The following is a 25,711-nucleotide window of genomic DNA, read 5'->3' as shown; positions in this document are numbered from 1 at the left end:
ACCTTTAGGAACTTTACCATTCTACATGTATAAGTTAAAACATTGTCTGTCAGTAGATTAGTCAATGGTTGGAAGCTACCCTGCTCTTGGATAAGTTTGGTTTGAGCTTTGCCCTTCTGCTTTAGCTTCAAGTCACTCTGATCAATAACGATATTGTAACCCTAGCCCTATTGCTAACTCCACTATTTCCCAAATCGAAACATGAACTTAGCAGGCAAGAGATTTGATAAATAAATCCTCTAGCTAATTTTTTTGAAGCAAAGACCAACGTAGAAAAAAAAAACCCAACTCTGTTAATGGTATCGAGCTCATTTGTCAAGTAGGAACAAAATACTGTAGCAATATGTAAATCTACACAATACTCAATAAATTAAACTGCTTCACGAAGAATTATTAACAGATTCCTCAGTTGAGTGATCTATTGGAAGTTATAATGAGCAGGGGAACTAAAAGAACGCAGAGCAGGAAGGCTGGCAGAAATTGTTTTCCCAAATAGCTTCTCCTATATGTGGACAGCCCACAGTCCATTAATTATTATAAGTGTTTACACTTCATTGAATCATCTTGGAATTATGTGCACACTGACCCAATAGATGTATCACTATCCTTCCTCTGTTAAAACCAAGACATTCAGTGAGTGCCTGTCTAAAGTTTGACAAACCTCCTGGGTCACTAACTGCAGTAAAGCTGCACTGATTACAGGTTGCTGCTGATAGCTGTATCATCCAAGATTCCACTTTGAGTTTGACCTAGTGTCTTAACTGAGCCTGAGCAACACACCAATGATATAACCTGTGCAGAAGCCTCTCAGGTTTACATATTGACTGAATGGTGTCAGCATGGTTTTTGTGTGAGTATCAGTGACTGTGTAATGGTGGCCATGGTGGAGACAATGGGCTGGTTGCATGTACTGTGAGGATCACCATCACATAATAGTCTGTATCCTTACTCCATACATTCCACTGTCATGTGAGATTTTATTGTACTGCATAAGAACAAAGAGAGAGAAAAAGGTGTATCAAAGGGCTATCAACCAACTTAAATCTGAAGATTCAGTTTCATTTTCAAGTGGGGTCTGGCCTAATAATGAATGCACATCTTAAAACCACAGATTCTGTTACATGATCAGCAACCTCCATAGATAGGAACTTAACTGTAATGAGGATATTCCTGAGGATTTATTCAGGATAGAATGGTCAACTGCGTGTAATGTGTTGATGCTCAATGAGTGATGGAAGCACCGAATTGGGGCAGTTCCCAGCTCTGCAAATATACGCCAATGGAAAGTGGTCCAGAAGTTGGGATTTTCATTCTCGGATGGCGAAGCTCCTGGGAGTCAGATCAGACAACCCCTGAACAAGTCGCTGGGTGTGGTGGCGGGTTGGCTGGATGGTGTCTCCCTTGATGCTTCAACAGTGTGTTGATTTTTTTTGTCAAACAATGAAACAAAAGAACTCTCCAGCCCTATTCCTCACAGTCCCTACAGCTGTTCACATAACCACAGTCAATTCATACCAAGTCTCGCCATGTATGCGTTTCCACACCCCCACGGTGCCTCATTTTGTCCTTGCCATTCTGTGGCTCTGTATCCATAATGATTCATGAACTCCATGCCAGTGTATGTCCCCCTTCCCACTCTAATGGCCTTTTATATCACCTATGTTCCTCTGCCCACCACCCATAATCCTATTATATCCTGCATGACCCCTGCCCACCACATAATGACTCTTTATAGTCTTATGCCAACTCATGTCAGCCCATAAATATCACCTACCACTGTTTGTCTCTGCACCTTCCGGCCAACTCACCTACTATTCACCATGGACAGACCTCAGAATCTATACAGAAAGGAAATAAAGTTCACTAGAGTTCACTATGTTAAAAGAAAACTTCCATTAAATAAAATATTCACAATTTTATTTCCTTCAACAATATAATCTTTCATACCTGCAAACATTCCATTCAGGTGCATAATCTGTAACATTGCAACCTTTGAAATTCATAGTTGCACTTCATAGAGTCTCTAACCATGCTTAGTTGTCCCTAAAACTGAAATGGCAGACATCCTAATGTGATTACAGAAGTTTGTGAAACCAATCATACTGTATTGATTCTTCAGATTTCTGGAATACTCCCGACATTTATTTTGAAGGGCAGGTGTTTTAAAACACCAGAACATTTTTTTACAGTTCCATCTGACAGCTTTTCTGGTTATTTTTGCCAATTCCAATGAGATTGACAGTTCATGAGTTTTTGCAATTTTTATGCACACTCATATATAATTCTATCAGTCCCAACACACAATATTCGCCTCTTAAATGTGTCCTGGGAGCATTATAGAATCCCTACAGTGAGGAAGCAGGCCATTTGACCCATCGTGTTCACACTGACCCTCCAAAGAACATCCTACCTGGACCTACTCCCCACTGCACAACCTTTGTATTTTCTATGCCTAATCCACTAAGCATGCACATCCTTATGGGGCAATTTAGCATGGCCAACCCACCTAACCTGCATATCTTTGGACTGTGGGAGGAAATAATGGAAGCACCATCTTAGAATTTGAACTTTGTGCTTGAGGAGGAAAATTAAGAAGTATGTTCTTATTCAAAGACCAGCGAATATCGGGGACTCAGTTTCCCTAATGGGTGAATGTTGGAGCAGTTAGGAGCTTTCAGGACTGATCTGGGTGGAGTATTGTGAGATGTGGTTATCAGTTGAGTAATCCAACATAATCCAGTTGCATGAATTCAGCACTTTGAATGTCGGGCTAACCTTTATTGCTGTTAAAGTTTATTTCTAACTAAATGCATCAAAGGTTTGTCAAGAGAATTCAAGTTTTGTCTAAGAAGTCAGAGAGTTGAATGTATAAAAGCCATTTTATTATTTGCGCCAGACATCCACGTTAGAAAATATCTTAATTCCACAAAGTTGCTGTTTCAATTCTTTTACAATTATAGTTATTCGTCTTGATCATTGATTAATATATTAACACGATAGTATTTTCATACCATTAATATGGAAACTACAGTCAACAGGTTAGAAGTTTCTGCAAGGTTTCTCTGCTGGGTTTGCCAATGTGCAGGTCGCCTACATTTTGAAGTTAAAAGTTTTGATTTGATTTATTATTGTCAGGTTTACCCAGATACAGTGAAAAGTTATGTTTTGCCTGGAGCACAGGCAGAGCATACCCTACGAAAGGATCACAGGGTGATTGAACAGAGCGAGGAATACAAAGTTAAGGCTGCAGATAAGGTGCACAATAGACAAGATGGTTAGACCTCAAATTTGAGAGTCCCGTTCAGAAGTCCAAGACAGCGGGAAGAAGGTGTTCCTGAACCTGTTGGTACATGTGTTCAAGCTTCTGTATCTTCTACCTGATAGAAGAGATTGGAAGAAACTGTAACCGGGGTGAGAGGGATCTTTGATGTTGGATGCCTTTTCCACGGCAGTAAGAAGTGCAGATGGAGTCAGTGGATGGAGGGTTAGCTTGAGTGATAGTCTGGGCTGTGTTCACAATTCTCTGCAGTTTCTTACAGTCCTGGGCAGAGCAGTTGCTGTACCAAGCAATGTTGCGTCCAGATAGAATGCTTTCTAGGGTGCATGTGTAAAAGTTGGTGAGGGTCCTTATGGGAATGCCAAATTTCCTTAGCTTCCTGAAGAAGAAGAGACATTGTTATGCTGCCTTAGGTGGTCAAAGATGGATTGGTGGTGATTGTCACTCCAGGAACTTGATGTTCTCGACCATCTCCACCTCAGCTCCAATGATATAGATAGGAGCGTACCCTCCTCCCTGCTTCCTGAAGTCAATGATCAGTTTTGCTGACATTGAGGGAGAGAGTCTTATCTTTACATTACCTTACCAAACACTTCAACTGTTTCCTGTATTCCGTCTCATCATTGCTTGATATGAAACCTATATGTGGTGTCGTCAGTGAATGTGTAGATGGAATTTGGATGAAGTTTGGCCACACAGTCATTAGTTTACAGGGAATAGAGTAAGGGGCTGAGTACACATCTTTGTGGGGCACCAGTATAGAGGATTGTCATGCAGGAGATGCTGTTACCTATTCTCACTGATTGCATTCTGTGAGTCAGGAAGTTGAGAATCCAGTTGCGGAGGGTGGAGCCAAGACCTAGGACTCAGACTTTGGATATCAGTTTGGTTGGGATGATAGTGTTGAAGGTAGAGCTGTAGTTGATTAGTAGAAGCCAGGTGTAGGTAACCTTATTGTCCAGATGTTCCAGGGATGTGTGTCGGACTAGGGAGATAGCTTCTGGTGTGGATGGCTTCTGCATCTATGCCAGTTGGCAAATTGCAAGGGATTGAGGCAGGCTGAGAGGCTGAAGTTGATTTGGGCCATGACTAACCTCTGGAAGTGCTGGCATTGCAATCCTCGGTATTTGCTTGTGGAGCTGGCTTTCTAGGTGCTGCCTTACCTGTGGAGTATTTCCATCTGTTTCTGATTTTTGAAAGTTGCACCCATGTGAGGCTGTTGTGATGCAGTGGTAGTGACCCTACCTCCTGAGCCAGAAGATCAAGTTTCAAGTTCCTCCTGTTCCAGGCTGTATCATAATATGTCTGAAAGTGGTGTGGTGGCACATTGGTTAGTACTACTGCTTTACAGTGTCAGGGACCTGGGTTCAATTCCCGCCTCAGGTGACTGTTTATACGGAGTTTGCCCATTCTCCCTGTGTCTGCGTGGGTTTCAATGGGTGCTCCCATTTCCTCTAATAATCCAGAGGTGTGCAAGTGAGCTGGATTGGCCATAGTAAATGCATAATTACAGAAATAGGGTGGGATGCTCTTTGGACAATTGGTGCAGACTCAATGGGCTGAATGGTCTTAATCTATATTGTGAGGATTCTATGATTAAACCAAAAAAATTCACTGATCTAGAAAGCAGTGCTGGACACATTTTAAAGACAATACTCACTATGTTTACCCTAGTCTGTTACTGTATATTTAAAGCTTTTACTTTAGACCTACTGTTTCATATATTTGTCTACATACCTCCTCATCCCATTTCAACTTGTAGTTACTCTGTAATCAAGTCCTATTAACAATACAAAGTTAAAATCACAGAACACCAGGTTATAGTCTAAAAGGTTTATTTGGAAGCACTAGCTTTTGGAGTGCAGCTCCTCCATCAGGTGGTTGTGGCAATACAGTCCTTTTCATACAGTTTGAATCTGAGCAAACACACTTAACATTTGCAATGTTCTCTGTGTCATCATTGTGTTGCAGCATTAAAATAGTTCTTTGAATAATACAAATATTTTGTTTCCTGCTGATTCTGTTCTGACTGTTTTGTAACCAAGCGATGTTTGTGACCCAAATCTGAACTAGTCTAACCCTTATCTCTATGACAGTTTTCTATTATACCGCTCAGCTTCCAATTTGTACCTGCAGCTGACCAATTCAGAATTCATTTGACAATAATACACATACAGCTCAAACCTGCCTCTGTCTGTTTATCTCACTCTGAATCCTTTGCCCATTCATCTCTGCCTTGTTGCCTTCCTGTTTTTCTCCCAGTCTCTCCCTGCTCCTTTTACTGCACTCCCTACCATCTCTCTTATATAACCTGACCCCAATAAGTCAAACAGCCAACTGTGTGTGTAAGAGACAGAGTGGGAGAAAAAGATGGCAACATTTATTTGTTTAAATAAGCGGCTTTCCGTCTTCAGTGTTGGAAAGGAAATGGCTTTAGTGTTTGTGTTGTGTAATGCAGTCATTTCCTTCTAAGTTCTAGTTTTGCAGATGTGAAATCACACTAGGAAATCATTTTAAATTACCAAATTAATATTATTCAGCAGCATCCCACTGACTAAAAGAACTGCAAATAAAGGCTATTCATTAAACAAGGTCCAGTTACTCATTAGAAATAGCAGAGATCACGGAGAGCTTGGGCCATCTGCAGAAATGATTATAAATTTGCAACTGGACGTGAGAGCAAAATTGGGGGATGTTACTACTGTTTCAAAAGAACACGCTTCTTTCTTGATGTTTGGCGCAAATGTACCTGTCAGGCTCCAGTGGTTGTGGATTTTTTTCACCCCACTTCATCATATCAAAGTATCTCGTAGTATTGCAAACAAGCTACTCAGGCCCTTCATGCTTTCACTGAGCCTCGTGAAGACTAGAAATTGCTGGAGAAACGTAGCAGTATCTGTGTGGAGAAAGCAGAGTATGTTTCGAGTCCACTGACTCTTCATCAGTTCTGCTTTCTTCCCAAAGGTGTTCCCAGTCCTGCAAAGTTTCTCCAGCAATTTCTCTGTTTTCGTTTCAGATCTCCAGCATCCGCAGTTTTTTGTTTTATTATATACTTGAAAAGAGGAGTCACATTTAATCCCATATTCCCTGCTTTTTGCTTGTAACCCGGTACATTCCTTATCCTCTTGTCGGTTCAACTCATCTTTAAAACTATTTATAGAATTGGCTTCTATCACAGTTTTAGGTTAAAGTCAGTCTCTGTACATGCCTTCTATATCTTTTGTCAATTGTTTTGTATCAATGACTTCTAGATATTGATGCACTTCTCATAACAAGTAATTTCCACCATCAACTTTCAGAATTTCCTCCATCAACTTCAGAATCTTTCATCAACTGCTCACTTGGCCCTTCTTAACTTTCTCTAGCCCAAGGCAAATCATCCTAATTCCTTCAGATTCTCTTCATCAGCAAAGGCTCTCGTTTCAGGTCCATGTCCCAGTAAGCCTTCTTTGTATCTTTTCCAAAGCCTATATTTCTTTCTTGAAGTGCGCTGCCTAAAATTGTTGGCAATACTTCACCTGAGGACCCGCGAATGATTTCACTAATGTAAAATATAATAATGTAATCGCTCAGCTTTTATATCAACTCTGTAATTATTAACCCAAGTAACTGATCTATTTCTTTATAGCCACCTTATAAACTTGCCCTGTCATCTTCAAAAACTTCTATGTGTGGACACCAAAATACCTCTGCTTATCTATTCTGCCTTTCCGGATCTATCTTTCCACAGAGCATCACCGGACACTTTCAGTGTTAGTTGCTATCTGCCAAGCTTCTGCCCAATTCACCATCCTGTCTATCATTAGCAAGTTCCACATAAACTGCAACCTTTACAATGCTTCTCCTTGGAATTTATTTTTGGTTTTAATTGACAGTAGATGGTTCACAAAGATATCAGATAGCTGCTGTCCTATAGTCCTCCAGACTCTGTAATGGTTAACTTTTGAAGTGGTTGAAGAAACTGTTACTAGCTTGAGGTCTATAAATATTTGAATTAACGAGCCTTAATTTATACATTAGGGGTAATGCCATAAAATGTCAATGGAGAGCCACATGGTCCTTTGGGTATACTCCTTCTGATGTACAGAGGACATGTTATGGATTTCCTGGTGGAGATGAACACGCAACATCTCACTTACTCACTGAAATAACTAAACAAAGATTCTATCAGCCTATTATGGCAATCAAACTAAAATGAGGATGTAAGTAATGGTGAGTCAGATTCCATTTAGTAGGAAAAGTGATTTCCCATGAATAAAGTCAGAAAGTGCTAGAGAAGCTCAGCAGACCCAGCAGCTTAAGTAAAGAGAGAAACAGAAATCTGATATGCCTCTTCTTTGGAACCCACCAGTTCTGAAAACGAGTGATACAATTGAAATGCTGACTGTTTATCTTTCCCCACAGATACTGCTAGACCCACTGTGTTGGTTTCATATTTCCAGCATCTGCAGGATATTGTTTTTGTCTGAATGATTTCCTATGCTTTCCAAAATAAGAACTCGCTGTGTAATGTCTACAAGAGCAGGTCAGAGGCTAGGAATTCAGCAGCAGGAACTCATCTCCTGTCTCCTCAAACACTGTCCTCCATCTACAAGGCGCAAGTCAGGAATCTGATGGAATATTCCCCACTTGCTTGGATGAGTGCAACCCCAACAACACTCAAAAAGCCTGACACCATCCAGGACAACACAGTCTGCTTGAGTGGTATCACATCCACTCCCTCCACCACTGACATTCTAAGTAGCAGCAATGTGTACTATCTACAAGAAGCACTGCAGGTACATGGGAACGCCACTCACCATCCTGACTTGGAAATATATCACTGTTTCTTGAAGGGCATTGTGGGTCTATCAATCACACATAGACTACAGTGGTTTAAGAAGGTAGTTATAGAACAAGTTACTATGGCCAATCCACCTAACCTGCACCCGGAGGAAACCCACACAGACATTGGGAGAATGTGCAAACTCCACACAAACGGTCATCCGAGGCTGGAATTCAACCTGGTTCTATGAGGCAGCAGCCTCTCAAGGGAGAGAGGCCACCAACCTCTCAAGGGAAACTAAAGAAGGGCAATAAATGCTGGACAGCTAGTAACAACTATGAGTGAATCATAAAAATGAAGGCAAGGATTCCATATGCAGAGTCAGGAGTTTTGATTACCATCCACTGTGGATTATAGAAGCCCATCTGTGGACGGAAGATCCGGCTGCACCTAGCCTTGGCCTCTTGGGTGAGGCTTCTACTTGGCTACTCTGCTGGGGCATTGTGCACGAAAGGGTGAGACTGTAAAATGTCAGTAATCATGAGTGCCAGAACCAGCGATAACAACAATCTGTATCTGCATTGAGCCTTTCGTGCAATAAAACATTCCATGTACTGCAAAGAAAATTTGATACTGAGTCACATAAGGTGGCATTCTGGCTCAGTGGTTATCACTGCTGCCTCATAGAACCAGGTTGAATTCCAGCCTCGGATGACCGTTTGTGTGGAGTTTGCACATTCTCCCAATGTCTGTGTGGGTTTCCTCCGGGTGCAGGTTAGGTGGATTGGCCATAGTAACTTGTTCTATCATGTCTCAGGATGTGCAGGCGAGGTGGGTTAGCCATAGTAAATGGAAGGTTACAGGGTGAAGAGGGTGGGATGCTCATTAGAGTGTCAGTGTAGACTCGATGGGCCAAATGGCCTCTTTCCACAGTATAGGCAATCTATGAGATATTAAGGCAGATAACCATAAGCCTAGTAAGCTTTATGCATCAATTTAAAAGAGTGCTAAGTCGTCAGAGAGGTTTAAGGAGGAAAATCCAGAGATTAGACATCAATATCATTAATTACAGACACAATATTCCACTCTCAACTCCATAAATTTCTCCCCTTCATGCCACGTAAACTCTACAGCCAGAGAAACACCTCCATATGGACATTGTTGCACGCTGCTTGCTTCTACACTTTGCTAGGAGATTACAAGGATAATGACTGGTGATACCGTCCTTGAGAACCAGCCCTCATTCACTGAGCACTTTGCTGCAGAGTTCAGGCCAGTTTTGCACTCCCTGCCCATTTCCATAAGCTGAAGCACATGTGGAACATATTCCGCTCAGAACAAGACCTGTTTCGGTCTCCACCTGGGACTGAAGAAATGTCAAACTATCTGGGCTCTGTTCTGGGAAGCTCACTCAACATCAGCTGCACTAGCTTTGCACCTATTGACAGCGAAAGGTGGCCCACTTCAACCAAACTGCCAAGAATATAAGGGCATCACTGGCACACTCGAATCCCCAGAGGAAGTAAAACACCAGTTGCTAAATCCTTGACCCACACAATTCCCAGCACCCGCCTCAACGCTGAAACGTATCTGTAGACTCCTACAGGCACAGGTCAGTCAAAACATATACAAAATATTCATGTGTGTGAGCTCTTTTGAGAACTTAAAAAAAATTGCATTGATTTTCACAGTTTTAATAGCGATTAAGTGTAGGTGTCTTTATTTACAACATGAGCATTTAAAGCTTCAAGATTTTATTTGGCTGAAAAAAATTATAGCTTGGAAAACTCGGTCTCCACCTCCTCCCCCAGCATCTCTCTTCCTCTCCTGAAGGTTGTGGCTGTTATAACAATTCAGTTCCTTTGGCAGTTGTAATCTTTGCCCTCCATGGTGTGAGTGGATCTCAGTAACCGAGTCTGGGGACCTGTCGGAGTTGAACCTGATCATAAGATCTCCTGTTGTGAATACTTTTCGTGTGGGCTGATTAGATAATGATTGGGAGTGAGGAATTTCCAGCGTTGGAAATAATCGCGGAATTATAGTATGGCACACACCCATTGCAGCAATGTCCAATCACACTTAACTTTCCTGCTGACCTCATATCAAAATGTAAAGGTTGGCAGAAGCAATCAGAGCTGAGGGAGTCTGGATTGCACATGATGTGTTCCTTCTTTAAATGCAAAAATTAAAATTTCAAGCCATCTCACTATCATTCATTAGATGCTGCATGATTTAAAAACAAGCGATGTATGGATGCTTCTTGACTTTCAATGAGACTTGCACTGATGCCAGAAAAATATATTCAAAGCAACAGAAATTACAGAGCAAACCTGCTTGAAACTGTGAAAGGAATTCCAAGATTTTTCTTTTGTTTTCCTACATAACATTTTGTTTTTGAATCAGTGCAATTGCAAGAGTTTATGGTTCTGGCTGTTTAGTTTTTAGAAGAGCCATTGCAATCGGCTGAGATGCATTCAGGTATTGGGCTCCATAGATGAGCATAAAATGGCAAGGAAGTTTTGGTATGGTTACACCTAACTTTCCTTGACATTTTACAATGGGTATTTGCTTTACATTTCAGTTAAGTGTACCTCCTGGTGGTGCATGTACACAGGAAATTCTGCCTCCACTTGCTGATCTTATGTAATTGAAACCCCGTCCTTTGAGTTGGAGGGTGAAGCTGATAACAATACTCCAGACTACAGAGGCTTGACTGAGACATGCCAATCCAAAAGTTGAGCTGAGACCTTTCTGACTGTGCTCACTGAGCGGCATGCTTCTTCAAACAATTTCTCCAGCTTTTATTGAGCGAAGCATTAGACTCGTCATTTTGTGGCTTATCCGTAGCATCAGGGAAAAAAAGCACAGACACCCTCTCACACCCCTGTTAACCAGGGCAAAAACAGGCATCATGCACTGATGCCAAATAACCCATGTTGAGGAGGCAATAATGAATGGTTGCATATTTTCAATGTGACAATTACAAATGTACCTGGTTAGAATTTGTGTCACGTCAGACACATGCAATCTCAAATGCCTTTTAAAATCACAGCTTGCGTGGAAAGATTTTATTGCATATGAATCACTTCATTGTCTCCAAGCTCTGCTATAAAGGTCAAGTGAGACACTTTTGGTTTTGCTGCAGATTTATTTTTATACTCATTGCTTCACCCCATCATTTGAAATGAATATATAAAATCATATTTATAATGGGGAATGATCAATAAACAGATCTCACTTTCTCGCTTGGCATACATCATAGCTTACCTCTCCCTGCCTTACGTTGATAAATAAAACTGATCTATGTTATATGGATAAGGCTAAAATTTAAATTACTTCCATTTACCTGAAGTTGATATTTGGAGGGGTTGGCTGTTTGAGCTTTGGAGGGTGAAAACAACGAGTTTCGAGTTTTGGAGCTCCAGGTTCACATGAACCACGATTTAGCTTCAGGTAGAATGGAAACCAAAAGAACTGCGGATGCTGTAAATCAGAAACAAAAGCAGAAATTGCTGGAAAAGCTCAGCAGGTCTGGCAGCATCTGTGGAGAGAAATCAGAGTCTGGTTTGTTTTCAATAGCATGGGTTCGATGCAGGGTTAAAGGTCCATCCACTGCCTCTCAAGAGTGCAGCCTCCATCCATCGTACATGGCTGAAGTTCCCACACCAACCATCCCTCTAAGTATGCTTTCCTTTGTCTGTTTTGAATTATGACGAATGCTCTCTCACAAGAAATTGAGATGACCAAATAATTTTGTGCAGGATCGTCACTCGCAGAGGAAAGTTTCATCCTTCATGAGTGGGCCACATTCAAACCAATGGCCTAGAGTCATTATGACACAGAAGGAGGCCATTTGACCCATTGAGTTCATGTCAGTCCCGAAGGGGGAGAAAGGGCAGCATTGTGAATTTGATCTTAAAATTTGATAATCACTAAACCACATGTTCGACTGATGAAAAAAGGGGGATCGGGGGACAACTGCTCATTGGCACCTAGATGGTGGACTCTAAAAATTTTGACTCCTCCATGTCTGCAGTCTTATTTATGCAAGATCTCGTCCAAAACATTTAGATGGAATATTCCACATTGAGGAGAAACATTAACCAAATTAGTCTTGCTGGCCAAGACAGCAATGTGGAAGCAGTTTGCTCAGACTGACTCACACCTTAAACCAAGGGAAGAAAATCAAGAGTTTTGACAGAACTTTGAACAGTCACCAGATATTCTGAACCTAGCTCATTTCCATTTACATCAGATAAATGTTGAGCTGAAAAACGCATTTGTTTCTCAATTCTTTCAAAGAGGAGGATTGTAATGTTTTTCTCTGGCATCTAAGTAATCCCAGATGATATGAGAAACAAATTTGTATTAGCATAAATGGGCAATATTTCATTGTCCTACTGTTATACTGCACATCTCCTGTTTAGTTCCACTGAACCCACAAGCATGATGTCAGCCCATCGCCTGTTTAACATTTCTGCCCAGGATAAATTTCTAACCTCATTATGTCCGGGTGAGATACAGTGTACAGCTACTCAGGATGTGACTTAAAATGCTATCTCCTCTCTGCACCAAAGTGACCCTTCCATTTCCAACAATCTTTGGCCAGTTTTGCCTTTCTTTGAGGCAGTGTGGGATGTTCCAGTCCGAATACAGTGCTACTTTGTCTGCTGGAAACTGAGCTGGCCCAAAACGGATTTATAATTGATGTCATATTCTGGACTGGAAGCAAATCCCAAACCGAGTGACAGAGAAACAGTGTTTTTCTGCTGCACCACATAGCTCTCCTTCTTCCTTTTAGCTGAGCATAACTTTGTTGCTACCAACACAAAATTTGATCCCTTCACCGACTTTGTCCCCACCCCTCCCTCCCTGTCCTGAAGTTGGTAACTGGCTGATTTGACAGATGTTGGACACTCTAATTGACCATTATTCATGAAGGTTGTTTCAGTGTGAAGTATGAAGGCAATGGTGTTGCTTGCTATGGAATCCCAGGGGTGTTGCTATCAAGCCCAGTGCAATTCCAGAAGGGAATTCTGAGCAGGAATAGAAACTTGAGAGGCCAACTAGTTTAGCACAGGCCAAGACACAAAACCCTGACATTTTTCAAGTAAAGTGCTTCATTATGCCCAGGCTAAATTCAGTGACATATCAAGGTAACGCACAAGATACTGTTGAATGTTATTTGATTTAGCTCATCCATGTTTTCTCATTCGATATTGTAAATCGACTGAACAGAGGCCATTGTCTAAGTGTTCCTAGAGTGCTGTTACCAGTGGTGTTGCTAACTATTTTCTCAATTCTTTTGCAGGTTATAAAGAATACTCTTGATCCTGTCTGGAAGCCTTTTAGTATGCCATTAGTGTCCTTGTGTAATGGAGATGTAGAAAAAACTATAAAGGTAATTTGGGTCACTAATGAATGATCTGCTCTAAAAGCAATCCCTGAGTTCTAGGCTGTTTTTATGGATATTATATGGACACCCAAGATACAAGCTTCTAGGAGACAACATGTATGATACTGTTTTGATTAGAGATCTATAACACGCCAATCAATGCTGCTTTTCAATGCCTCTACTCAGACCGTGTGTATTTCTGTAGATCATTCCCTTTTGCCTATCAATCAACATGCACTCCTCACATAACAGTCAGCTTAACGTTAGAATATTCACTATCTTTGGCAATAGCAGACAGCAGCCTGTCTCTGATTAATGGCAGATATTTCTCCCTCAATAGGAGGATATGGTCTGAATGAAACAGTTGGCAGAGGTGACCACAGCAAGAGAACCATATCTAATTGCCAATGAGATTGGTATCGGTTCTTCACTTCTTTCCTGGAGACATCACAAATATCTAATACAAAAGAAAAAATACGATGATGCTGGAAGTCTGTGATTAAAATGTCAGAAATACTCTGCAGACCAGTCAGCATCTGTGGAGAGAACCAGAGTTAATTGAATTGAACCTGCCTTCACCAGATTCTTAGACAGTACATTCCAAACTAGAGAAATATCTCTCTATATCTCTCTCTCTCTTGCGCTCTCTCCCTCTCTCCCTTCCTTCCCACACAAAAATCTCTCTCTCGCACACGCCCTTTAAAGGGATCAAAGATTAACTCCGTATAAAATAGTTATGACACTGGCATCCACGGTTTAGATTACATTACAGTGTGGAATCAGGCCCTTCGGCCCAACAAGTCCACATCGACCCACCATCCACCCCTTACCTAACACTACGGGCAATTTAGCATGGCTAATTCACCTGACCTACACATCTTTGGACTGTGGGAGGAAACCGGAGCAAACCCACGCAGACACGGGGAGAACGTGCAAACTCCACACAGTCAGTCACCTGAGGCAGGAATTGAACCCAGGTCTCTGGCGCTGTGAGGCAGCAGTGCTAACCACTGTGCCACCGTGCCACCCACCACAGTGAGGTAACAAATTGCTCAGGTATTTCTTATCAACAAGAACAGGAATTTTCTCCTTTAATTACTGCCCATTAGTCTACCCTTCCATCCCCAGCTGTCAGTAAAGCGTTTGAAAGCATAATCAGAAATGCTACCAAGCAACACCAACTCATGACTAACTTGTTCACCGATACACCACACGTAGGTGATGTTGATCAGCTTCCTGTCACCTCGGAAATGTGGAGCTCCCTTCCCCCAAAAGGGCTTTGAGACTGGTTGGGAATTGAAAATTTCCAAACTACACCTGAGGAATTTTTGTTCAGTGAGCAACTTAAGGGATGTTAAATCAAGGGAAGAAGACTGAATTTAGAAATAAATCATCCTCAATCTAATTGAGTAGTAGATCAGGCTCAAAAAATGGAATGGCCCACTACTGTTACATAGAACAGCACAGTAGAGTACAGGCCCTTCAGACTTCAATGTTGTGCCGACCTTTTATCCTACTCTAAGATCAAACTAACCTACATACCCTTCATTTTACTTTCATCCATGTGCCTATCCAAGAGTTGCTTAAATGTCCTTAATGTGTCTGACTCTACTGCCACCGATGGCAGTGCATTCCTTAGACCCACCACTCTCTGTGTAAAGAACCAACTCTGACATCTCCCCTAAACCTTCCTCCAATCACCTTAAAATTATGTCCCCTCATGATGGCCTTTTCCGCCATGGGAAAAGGTCTTTGGCCATCCACTCTGTCTATGCGTCTTGTATCTTGTACACCTCTATCAAGTCACCTCTCATCCTTCTTCGCTCCAATGAGAAAAGCTCTACCTCCGTCAATTTTCCTTCATAAGATATATCCTGGTAAATCTCCTCTCTAAGGCTTCCATATCTTTCCTACAATAGGGTGACCAGAACTGAACACAATATTCCAAGTTCGATTTAACCAGGGCTTTACAGGGCTGCAGCATAATCTCACGGCTATTAAACTCAATCCCCCAGCTAATGAAAGCCAATACACCATATGCCTCTCAATAACCCTATCAACTTGGGCGGAAACTTTGAGGGAGTCCATGGACAGGTATCCCAAGATCCCTTTGTCCCTCCACACTGTTATGAATCCTGCCTTTAACCCTATAATCTGCATTCAAATTCTACCTTCCAAAGAGAATCACTTCACACTTTTCCAGGTTGAACTTCATCTGCCACTTATAAGCTCTGCATCCTGTCAATGTCCTGTTGCAATCTACAACAGCCCCCCCCCCCCCCCCCCCAGACACATACACACACACACTATCCACAACTCATCAACTTTCATGTCATTGGCAAACTTACTAATCCACCCCTTCACTTCCTCATCCAAGTCATTTATAAAAATCACAATGAGCAGAGATCTCAGAACTGATCCCTGTGGAACACCACAGGGCACCGGGATCCAGGCTGAATACTTTCCATCAACTATCACCCTCTGTCTTCTATGGGCCAGCCAATTCTGTATCCAGACAACCAAATTTCCCTGTATCCCATGCCTCCTTACTTTCTGAATGAGGCTACCATGGGGACTCTTCGCAAACGCCTTGCTAAAATCCATATGCACCACATCTACTGCTCTACCTTCGTCAATGTGTTTTGTCACATCCTCAAAGAATTCAGTAAGACTTGTGATGTATGACCTACCCCTCACAAAGCCATGCTGACTATCTCTAATCAAGCTATGCTTTTCCAAATTACCATAAATCCTGTCTGTCAGAATCCCCTCCAATAATGTGTCCACCACTAATGTAAGACTGACTGGTCTTTAATTCCCAGGGTTATTCCTATTCCTTTTCTTGAACAAGGGAATAACATTTGCCATCCTCCAATCATCTGTCATTACTCCAGTGGACATTGAGGACGCAAAGATCATTGCCAAAGGCTATGTTCCAGTGGTTTAAGAGAGTCACTCCGCTCTCATCACAGACATGGATCAGAGCTGAGCTGAGAATAGATATAACTTAACATCAATCTCATATGCCTCAGCGTCCATTTTCCTCTTTCCCTGTCAGCTGAGCATTCCACAAGCAATCATGCTTATTTTACAAAAATAGTTATACAAAAATGAGCCTTCCCAGTTGGATTGATGCAGTGATCAGGCTGCTGGAGGATTCATGGCAGAATGTTCCTGACTAGCGAAGCAACACTCACTGCGCGACAACCCCAATGGGGATGGAGTCTCAGGCCCAGACTCTCCAGACTAGCTCTGGAACAGCACCCCTGCTCTATCCTGTCCCCAGTAATGAAAGATTTTGTGCTGGTTTAGAGAAAGATATTGCGATCTTGCATATTCAGTGTTGTAGTGTAGGAAACAGAGCAGCCAATTTGGGCAAACAAACTTCCAGAAAATACTAATTTTGCAAGCATCAAGTAATCTGTTTTTGTGATGCTGGTTGAGTGCTAAATCTTAGCCAGAGCATCCACATTGTGGCTTCTCTGTTTTTCTTTGAATTTTGTTGTAAGAGGGTAAATGGGATCTCAGATCCAATATTCCCATTCACTCTATTCAGGGATGTTATGAAACAGTTCTGGAGCAGAAGGGACTTGAACCTGGGCCTTCTAGCCCAGCGGTAAGGTCATTAAAAATGTGCCTGAAGAGCTCTCCAAAGTCTCAGTTGAACATCTCATGATGTGCCCTTCCTTCCCACTGCATTTTACTGAAGGATGGAACACCTGGGTAGCACTGCCTGGGAAATGGGAAATAAGCATAAAGCTTAGAATGCCCTCTCGCCTCCCCTGTGAAATGAGGCAAACAATAATGGCTAGATGGAAGGTTCCAGTGGAGTACATTAGGAGAAAACTGTATTCAGTGTCAGGGAGGGCCAGTAAATGAGAGCTCACAGATTTAATAGATTAGAATCAAGGTGACATAAGGTGAGTTATTGTGATTTGGAATGTAATGCCTGAAAGGCTGGTGGGAAAGAACTTGCAAAAGGAAATTGGATAAGTGTATCAAAGAGTACGATTCACAGGGATATGAGGAAGACTGGGGAAGCGGGATTAATTGAATACTTCAATCAAATAGTTAGCAGAGGCTTAGTGAGCAGAATAGCTATGTTTTGTGCCATTATATTCACTATAAAAATGGATGAAATAGTGCAAAGCAAATGACATAAACTGTAAAGTGGGTTCCAAAACTGCTTTTGCATCAACTACGCAGGCTCAGCATTTATGAAAGTTTTCATTTTTTGAAATGTAATTTTTAGTTTGTTCAATGGCTTTACCATCGCAGAATCCCCACTATATAAATTCTGGGAGTTCCCATTCATCAGAAACTGAACTGGACTTGCCCTATAAACACAGTGGCTACAAGAGCAGGCTAGAGATTAGGAATACCACAGCGAGTAAGTCACTTCCTGATTCCCCAAAGACTGTCCAAACTCTACAAGGCACAAGTCAGGAGTGTAATGGAATACTCCCCGCTACCCTGGTGTGGGGGTGAATGCAGCTCCAACAGCACTCAGGAAACTTCCCATTCAGGACAAAGCAGGCTGCTTGAATGACTCCATCTCTATCACCTTCAACCTTCATTTCCTCAACCATTCTGTTACACAGTGGCAGCAGTGTGTACCATCTACACCACGCACTGCAGCAGCTCATCAAGACTCTTTTGACTGCACCTCCCAAACCCGGGACCTCCACCATTAGAGCAGCAGGTACATGGGAACGCCAACACCATCTTCACCTCCAAGTCACACATCAGCCTGACGTAGAACTTTATCACCAATCCCTCACTGTCACTTGGTCAAGAGCCTGGATCTCTCTCCTTAATAGCATGGTGGGTGTCCCTACAGCACAAGGACTGCGACAGTATAAGATGACATTCTGCAGGGCAATTAGGGATGGGAAAAAATTGCTGTCCTAGCCAACAAAACCCAAATCTCATGAATGAATCGTTCTTTTTAATCTGTATTTGGTCGCAGTTCAGATGTTAATATACTGCATTTGTCTTTCTCCTCTACCAGATTCTTTGTTATGATTATGATAATGATGGTGGACATGATTTTATCGGAGAGAGCCAGACAACAGTTTCCAAGATGTCTGAAGCAAGCAACTCGATGGAGGTACGAATGGCTGGCTATATGGCACCTCTCTAGTTGTCAGCTTGGTAATACTCTGGTCTGGTTTTGGATTTCTCCATTAGGGGTTGGGATCCTGCAATATAGTCATGTTGCTGTGCATATTCTGGTACAGGGTGCTTTGGTTTCTGGTGGGAAAGCTCACAGTTCACATCAGTAACATGAATACTTTCTGATAGTAGTCATGATTTGGAGATGTCGGTGTTGGACTGGGGTGTACAATGTTAAAAATCACACAACACCAGGTTATAGTCCAACAGGTTTAATTGGAAGCACACTAGCTTTCGGAGCGACGCTCCGAAAGCTAGTGTGCTTCCAATTAAACCTGTTGGACTATAACCTGGTGTTGTGTGATTTTTAACTCTGAATACTTTCAAACTTGTACTGTATTTACTTAAAAGAGGCAACGTTGGACCTGTTCCTGAGAAAGATATTCGCTAAATGAATCATATGTTAGTAGGAAACTTGAGGGGACAGTAATCATACTAACATTAAGCCAAAGCAGACTATGGAAAAGGGCAAAGAACAATTGAGAGTAAGAATAATTAATTGGAGAAAAGCTAGCTTCAATGGGGTAAGCATAGATCCGAGTTGAATAAATTCAAAGCAAGTGCAAATAAATAAATTAAAATAGTTTTAGAATTTCACTCAAATGACGTGAAAGATTAGCAGGAGAACAATGGATGACCATCAGCAAGGAGGTAATCCAAACACAATATTTGCTCAGAAGTAGTCAGATACAGTCCCTTGAATGAGCAATTAAAATAAAGAAGAAATAGTGAGCTTATAATAAATGTCAGAAAGGAAAATACAATGGAGAGACCCAGGGTGAATGTAAAGAGTTCAAAGGGGCAGTGAAAATGCAAATAAGAGGAGCAACGAGAGAGTATGAAAAGAGACTAGCAGCGAACATAAATATAAATCTCAAAGCTTTCCATCAGAACATCTATAGTACACAAGTGGTAAAAGAAGGAGGGGGCCAGTTAGGAACCAAAAAGAGTGTTTGTACATGTAGGATAAGGAGGAGGAATTAAATGAATACTTTGTATTTGCATTTGTAAAGGAGGATTACATTACCCAGATGGTGATGAAAAAGGAGGTATTTCACCAGAAGGGATTGAGGTTGATTAGGAGGGGGTATGAGATAGTCTGACTGTAGACGAGGCACCAGGATCTAGGTAAAAACAAGGACTGCAGATGCTGGAAACCAGAGTCTAGATTAGAGTGGTGCTGGAAAAGCACAGCAGGTCAGGCAGCATCCGAGGAGCAGGAAAATCGACATTTCGGGCCAAAGCCCTTCATCAGGAGGCACCAGGATCTGATGAGGTACATCCAAGGATATGGAATGAAGGGAGTGTTGAAATTGCAGAGGCACTGGTCACAATTTTGTATTCTATCTTAGACATGGGGTGTTGACAGAGGCCTGGGGAATTGCAATAAAGAGTGTAAAATCCTGATCAATAAAGGGTATAAAGATAATCCCAGCAACTGTAGGAGTCAGTTTAATTTTGGTGATGGGAAAACATTTAGCAACAATAATTTGGGACAAAATTAATCATCACAGGGATGAATGTGGGTAAATAAAAGAAATATTAATTTCTTGCAGGAGAATTGTGTTTAACTAACTTGTTGGAGTATTTTGAGGTGGATTGATGAGGGTAGTCCAGTTGTTTGGTGTATGTTGTTTTGATTCTAGCTGATCTTATTACTGGACAAATCAGACCCCAGATGGAAATCTAGTTTGATAGATGATAGTTTCTTTGGTTTTAGTTTTAACAAAGTTACCTCTCACTGTGGCAGAAGTAGAGGCACTTGATTGTACGTGTGTCTTTTTTATTTTTGGGGGCAGGCCAAGTTGTGAGGTCAATAAACTCCTCAGCTTTATTAATAAAGGACTAGAGTGCAAGGGCATGAAGGTTACATTGAAATCGTACAAACACGAGTTTGGTTTTAGATGGAGTGTTATGTCCAATTTGAGGAACCGCACTTTAGGAAGGATGTGATAGTATCAGACAGTGCAGAGACAATTCCCAAGAGTGATTCCATGAATGAGGAACTTCAATCATGAAAAGAGACTGGAGAACTTAGAACTGTTTTCCCTGGAGAAAAGAGAGAAGATTTGACTCAATTATTCAAGCCTTGAAGGGGTTGGAACAAAATAGCAAGGGAAAAACTGCTTTAACTCATGAAGGAATCAAGAATCTGAGGGCACAAATTTAAAGTAAAGAGTATAGAAACAAAATTGATATGAGGGAAATATTTTCCTTTCAGTGAGTGGTTAAGGTCTGGAATATCCTGCCTGAGTTCAATTGAAGCATTCAACAGAGAACCGGATTGTTATCTGGAAAGGGCAAGTGTGTAGGGGAGAGGGGGGGAGAATGGCATCAGATAAAGTGTTCATTTGTACAGATGACACCAACATAATGGACCAAATGGCCTCCTTCTGCTCTGTAACAATTTAAATAGTACTCATCTGGATGGAAATTTGTTTGCAAAGATAATTTTGAGTTGGAATTTCACAGACTATGATGTTGACTAGGAATTTATTCATCAGTCATGATACCACAAGCTCAGATTTGACAGGTCCATAGCCAAATGTTGGACACAATCTCATCTATTCTTCCTAATGCCATGGTTCTGTTACCATAATCTTTTGTATCTTCTGTATTGGCAATATCACGTGGGAAGACATTTCCCCTGTGTGAAACAATACTGAATCCTTGAAGTCAGTTATGTTTTCCCTACACCTAATGCACACAGATCAAACCTTATGTATTTCAGCAACAAATAACCACCAATAAATGAACGTATTTTTCAGTAAAACAATTGAAGCAGAGCTGTCAAATTCCAAATGAGGTACAAATTGCATAACAAGTAGCTGATACATCCTTGTCCCCTCTCTCCTGTTGGTGTTTCTCTTACTGAGTTTTCTACTTTTTGTTCTATTTTCAGTTTTCCTTTCCTTTATTTGGCCTTCTTACTTTACTTGGTATATATTCTTATAACCTTGGTAAGAACTGAACCTGTGCTGATCCAACATCCCATGACTGGTCTCTGGCCTTTTGGTGGCCTTCACTGGATCTCAGCCTGACTGTTAACTGAGTTGAAACTGGTGTCTGAACCACAAGGAATGGCGGAAATAGTTTGTAAGGTTTGGGCTGGGAGCAGCAGAAAAGATGGCCACAAAATTACCTGGCTTTTTCTCTTTTTAATGTTTTCTTCTATTAAATAATCATTTTTACAGTGCCAGGCAAATATCATAGCGACAGAAATGTCTGATCGGTTGCTATGGTGATGAAACGTCAGCAAGGCCCTGCCTGAGGAAGGGCCACATTCGTGATCCTCTTGATTGATTTCTCAGGCTCAGGGTCACTTTGTCATAGATTTGTACAGCACGGAAACAGACCCTTTGGTCCAACTTGTCCATGCCGACCAGATATCCTAAATTAACCTAGTCCCATTTGCCAGCATTTGGGCCATATGCCACTTAACCCTTCCTACTCATATACCCATCCAGATACCTTTTAAATACTGTATTTGTGCTAGTCTCCACCACTTCCTTTGGCAGCTCATTCCATACACACACCACCCTCTACTTGAAAAAGTTGCCCCTTAGGTCCCTTTGAGTTCTTGGTCCTCTCACCTTAAACCTGTGCCCTCTAGTTTTGTTATTCCTACACCAGGGGAAAAGATCATGACTTCTCACCATATCTATGCCCCTCATAATTTTATAAACCTCAGCCTCCGACACTCCAGAGAAAACAGCCCCAGCCTATTCAGCCTCTTCCTATCCCCACAAACTCTGGCAACATCCTTGTAAATCTTTTCTGCACCTTCTCAAGTTTCACAACATCTCTCCTATATCAGGGAGACTAGAATTTAATGCAGTATTCCAAAAGTGGCCTAACCAATGACTTGTACAGCTGAAGTATGACCTCCCAGCTCCTATGCTCAAGGATTTATTTTATACCTTTCTGGGGCGTAACTGCTGTAAGGTGCCCAGTTAAGGTGGCCCTGCATCGATTGCCAACTTGGCAGGGTAGAGATCTCCAGCGATCCTTTGAGCAATCCCTTGGTGGAGATGGGGCTCCTTTCTTCCTGATAGGCCCACCAAGGTTGACAAGAAATACCAGACAAAAGGGTGCCCACAATGACCCGAACAGTTGGCAAGATGATGAAAGACTGTGCGTCTCACTGGCTGCGAGGGCAGAAGAAGCCTGCAGCGGGCGAAGTGTTCCTGCTCGTTTTGCTATCAAAATCTGACTGCCAACCTGGCAAGATTGTGTGGACCATGATGGTGTGCGGAGTCTCCAACATAAACATAGTCACACACAGGGTTTCCGCCAGGGCTGGCTTGCCAGATCCAGAATCAAATGATGGGGACAGGACTGTGAACATGTGACTTACCCTGTGGTGGAGACAATTTCAGAGTATTGTACCCGGTCTTGTTTTGGAAGGCTGAGGATCCTATTCCGAACATAATACATGAAATTTAATGTGGCTAAGTCCTATTGTGATGGTCCTATAACAGTCCCTACAATAAAAAGCGCTTTTACTTATTAATGGTCACTTCTTGGACTGAAGTCTAGATTAGAGTGGTGCTGGAAAAGCACAGCAGGTCAGGCAGCATCCGAGGAGCAGGAAAATCGTTGTTTCGGTCAAAAGCCCTTCTGAAGACTCTGAGCACCAGCATCTGTAGTCCTCACTTTCGCCTAGTCTTTTTGGACTGAAGCTGAGATACTGCAGCTGATCATTTTAGCCAAACAAATGTTTTATATGTTTATAGGAAAAACTCTCAACTTGGATATTTGCAAAGTTTAAAATAATTGAACTTACACTTGCATTAAAATAGCAGACAGAAGGAATTGTAGACTTAAATTGCACACAATAATTTCTCAACTCAAAGTGCAGTTGAACTGTAAGAAACCATCAATTATAAGAAATTGCCGCAATGTATGTAATTCACCGTTACAATTCTCAATCCTGCACATTCTCTTACAAAGAGCATTGTGTACAGGAAAAGCTTACTCCAGTATGTTGGAAGATGGATTAAGTGTCAAAAATTGTTAGACTGATTTACAGTATCCCCATGATAAAGCTACCATGACACAACAGGGTAGGAGTTAATAAAGGATAAAGTGGAAGGGAGGTGGTGGGCAATTATGACGTGCAACATCCTTACATTGACAAAGAGTGTAAAGATATGTAATGTTTGTATCTCACTCACCAGGGCAAATGCAGTGTGGGATTGGTAATGCAATATGGTCAAAAGTAAAAATCAAAAATTGCTCCTTTTCATGTGGAGAAGAATTTATTCTGTGACCTTAATGCAAAATGAGGCTGACGTAAGCCGATGTAGTTGCCATGGCAAATTTGAGTTCTCTGAGAAAAGCTCTTTTCAAAGCCCCATTAATTCACCTTCCAAATTATTGAGTTATTGAGTATTTTCTGAATTAAGATCCTGAGCCACGACATGTCTGATCACAAAGAAATCACAAAAGGCATGTACAAAAATAAAGACCCCGAATAGGTGATGTTTCCTTCTCAATTTTGATGAGAGTGATTGTTTGTCAGACAGTAACTTGTTCCTTCAGCATAATCCTCTCTGTGGCAGCTGCTTGAGTTGTCAACAGAAGCACATTTACTTCTATGATAGCTAGTTATTTCAGTGTCTGTGCTGTTGATCACCATAAGATATTGTATAAGGCCAAGTGAAGAAAGAGTCAGAGAGTTATAGAGATGTACAGACCCTTCAGTCCAACTCGTCCATGCCGACCAGATAACCTAACCTAATCTAGTCCCATTTGCCAGTACTTGGACCATATACCTGTAAACCCATCCTATTCATATACCCATCCAGATGCCTTTTAAATACTGCAATTTACCAGTTACAATCATATGGTGACTTTCTCATCCTCTGAAATCCAATGGAGTACATTTGAAGTGTTGTAGTGTAAGAAGTGCAGCAGCCAGTATGTACACACCAACTCCCACATCTCTCCATATGCTAACGATCTGTCTTTGTGACATTGCTTTTGGGTTAATTAAATGTTGGTCAGGATATCTTTGAATTATAAGCCACTGGCAACATGGTTCAAAGGGAATGACCAGGTTGACAAAGTAAATCAGATCAGTGTATACTGGTGGCTGCTGCATTCTCCCTCACTTTGGCCTGCAGCCTGAGAATAGTGTCACTCCAGATAACTTCATTCTTTCAAACCGAACTCTAAAGCTGAACTGTATTTGCACCGTAATCTGTCCTATATCCAACCATCGTCTTTCAGTATAGTGCTGAGGTTCAATTTAATTGAGGCTTAGGTTGACATGCTGCTGCCTGATTTTTCCCAGAGCTCAGGGAAGTCAGAGGCTGAAGCAAGGTGAGAAGCAGATCAGGATTAGCATCCCCTCCTTCCCCAGCTCCCACCCACTACTTCCCTCCTTGAGACATGGTTCCTCCTATGCAAGTTGATGCCCTTCTCTGTGAATTGATGAACCCTCCCTTCCATAATTGTTTGCCCCTGTACCCTGCACTCCTCCCTCCTCATAACCCACGCTGTTTCCTGACAGACAAAACCCACTCCCCACCTTTAACTGGGTGCTGCAAGCCTTTCAACAGCCAGTCAACACCCGCCTAGCTCAAGAAATAGAGATAAACATTAGTCTGAGGCCCAGTCATTACACTGAGCAGGACCTCCAAGTTGTCTGCATTTTCATATTCCCCAACTGCCACATCCCCTCTCCACCACCTTATTAACATGGGGGCTGGAATGGTCAAATCTCTGGTTTGAGAATTTGAATTCTGCTTTAAACATTTTTAAAAGCTGTGATCAGTAAATGTGATATAGAGGTTGTCAGATTGCGACAAAAATGAATTGGTTCAAATAATAAAGAACAATCCAGTACAGGAACAGGCCCTTCAGCCCTCCAAGCCTGCGCCAGTGCATTTTGTCCTTCCATACTAAAACTGTCTTCACTTACAGGATCTGTGAATCCAAGATAGAGGACGGGAAAAATTTCTGCCTGTAACAACTGCTCCTTTATTGAGGTATTTTAGGTGTTGGAGGTGATTTTCTCGAATTCCAGGAGCAGCAATTACTGTTTTATATGCTGTTGCATTGTTTTGGAACTTTGGAAAAAAAAAGTCAATAC

General features: G+C 41.7%; 1 protein-coding gene across 2 annotated transcripts in view; it reads left to right on the top strand.

The window, feature by feature from the left end:
- The window catches only part of cpne2 (copine II), a 264,882-nt gene that overhangs the window by 54,788 nt on the left and 184,383 nt on the right, over window positions 1–25,711 (top strand). For both annotated transcript variants that reach the window (XM_072547502.1, XM_072547503.1), the window contains 2 exons: window positions 13,354–13,443; window positions 18,449–18,547. In XM_072547502.1, the coding sequence (XP_072403603.1) occupies window positions 13,354–13,443; window positions 18,449–18,547 (189 nt within the window). The remainder of the gene's footprint in view (window positions 1–13,353; window positions 13,444–18,448; window positions 18,548–25,711) is intronic.

Source organism: Chiloscyllium punctatum, chromosome 26 (genome assembly GCF_047496795.1).
Source record: "Chiloscyllium punctatum isolate Juve2018m chromosome 26, sChiPun1.3, whole genome shotgun sequence".
NCBI classification, from domain to species: Eukaryota; Metazoa; Chordata; class Chondrichthyes; order Orectolobiformes; family Hemiscylliidae; genus Chiloscyllium; species Chiloscyllium punctatum.
This window is presented reverse-complemented; position numbering and strand designations above follow the sequence as displayed.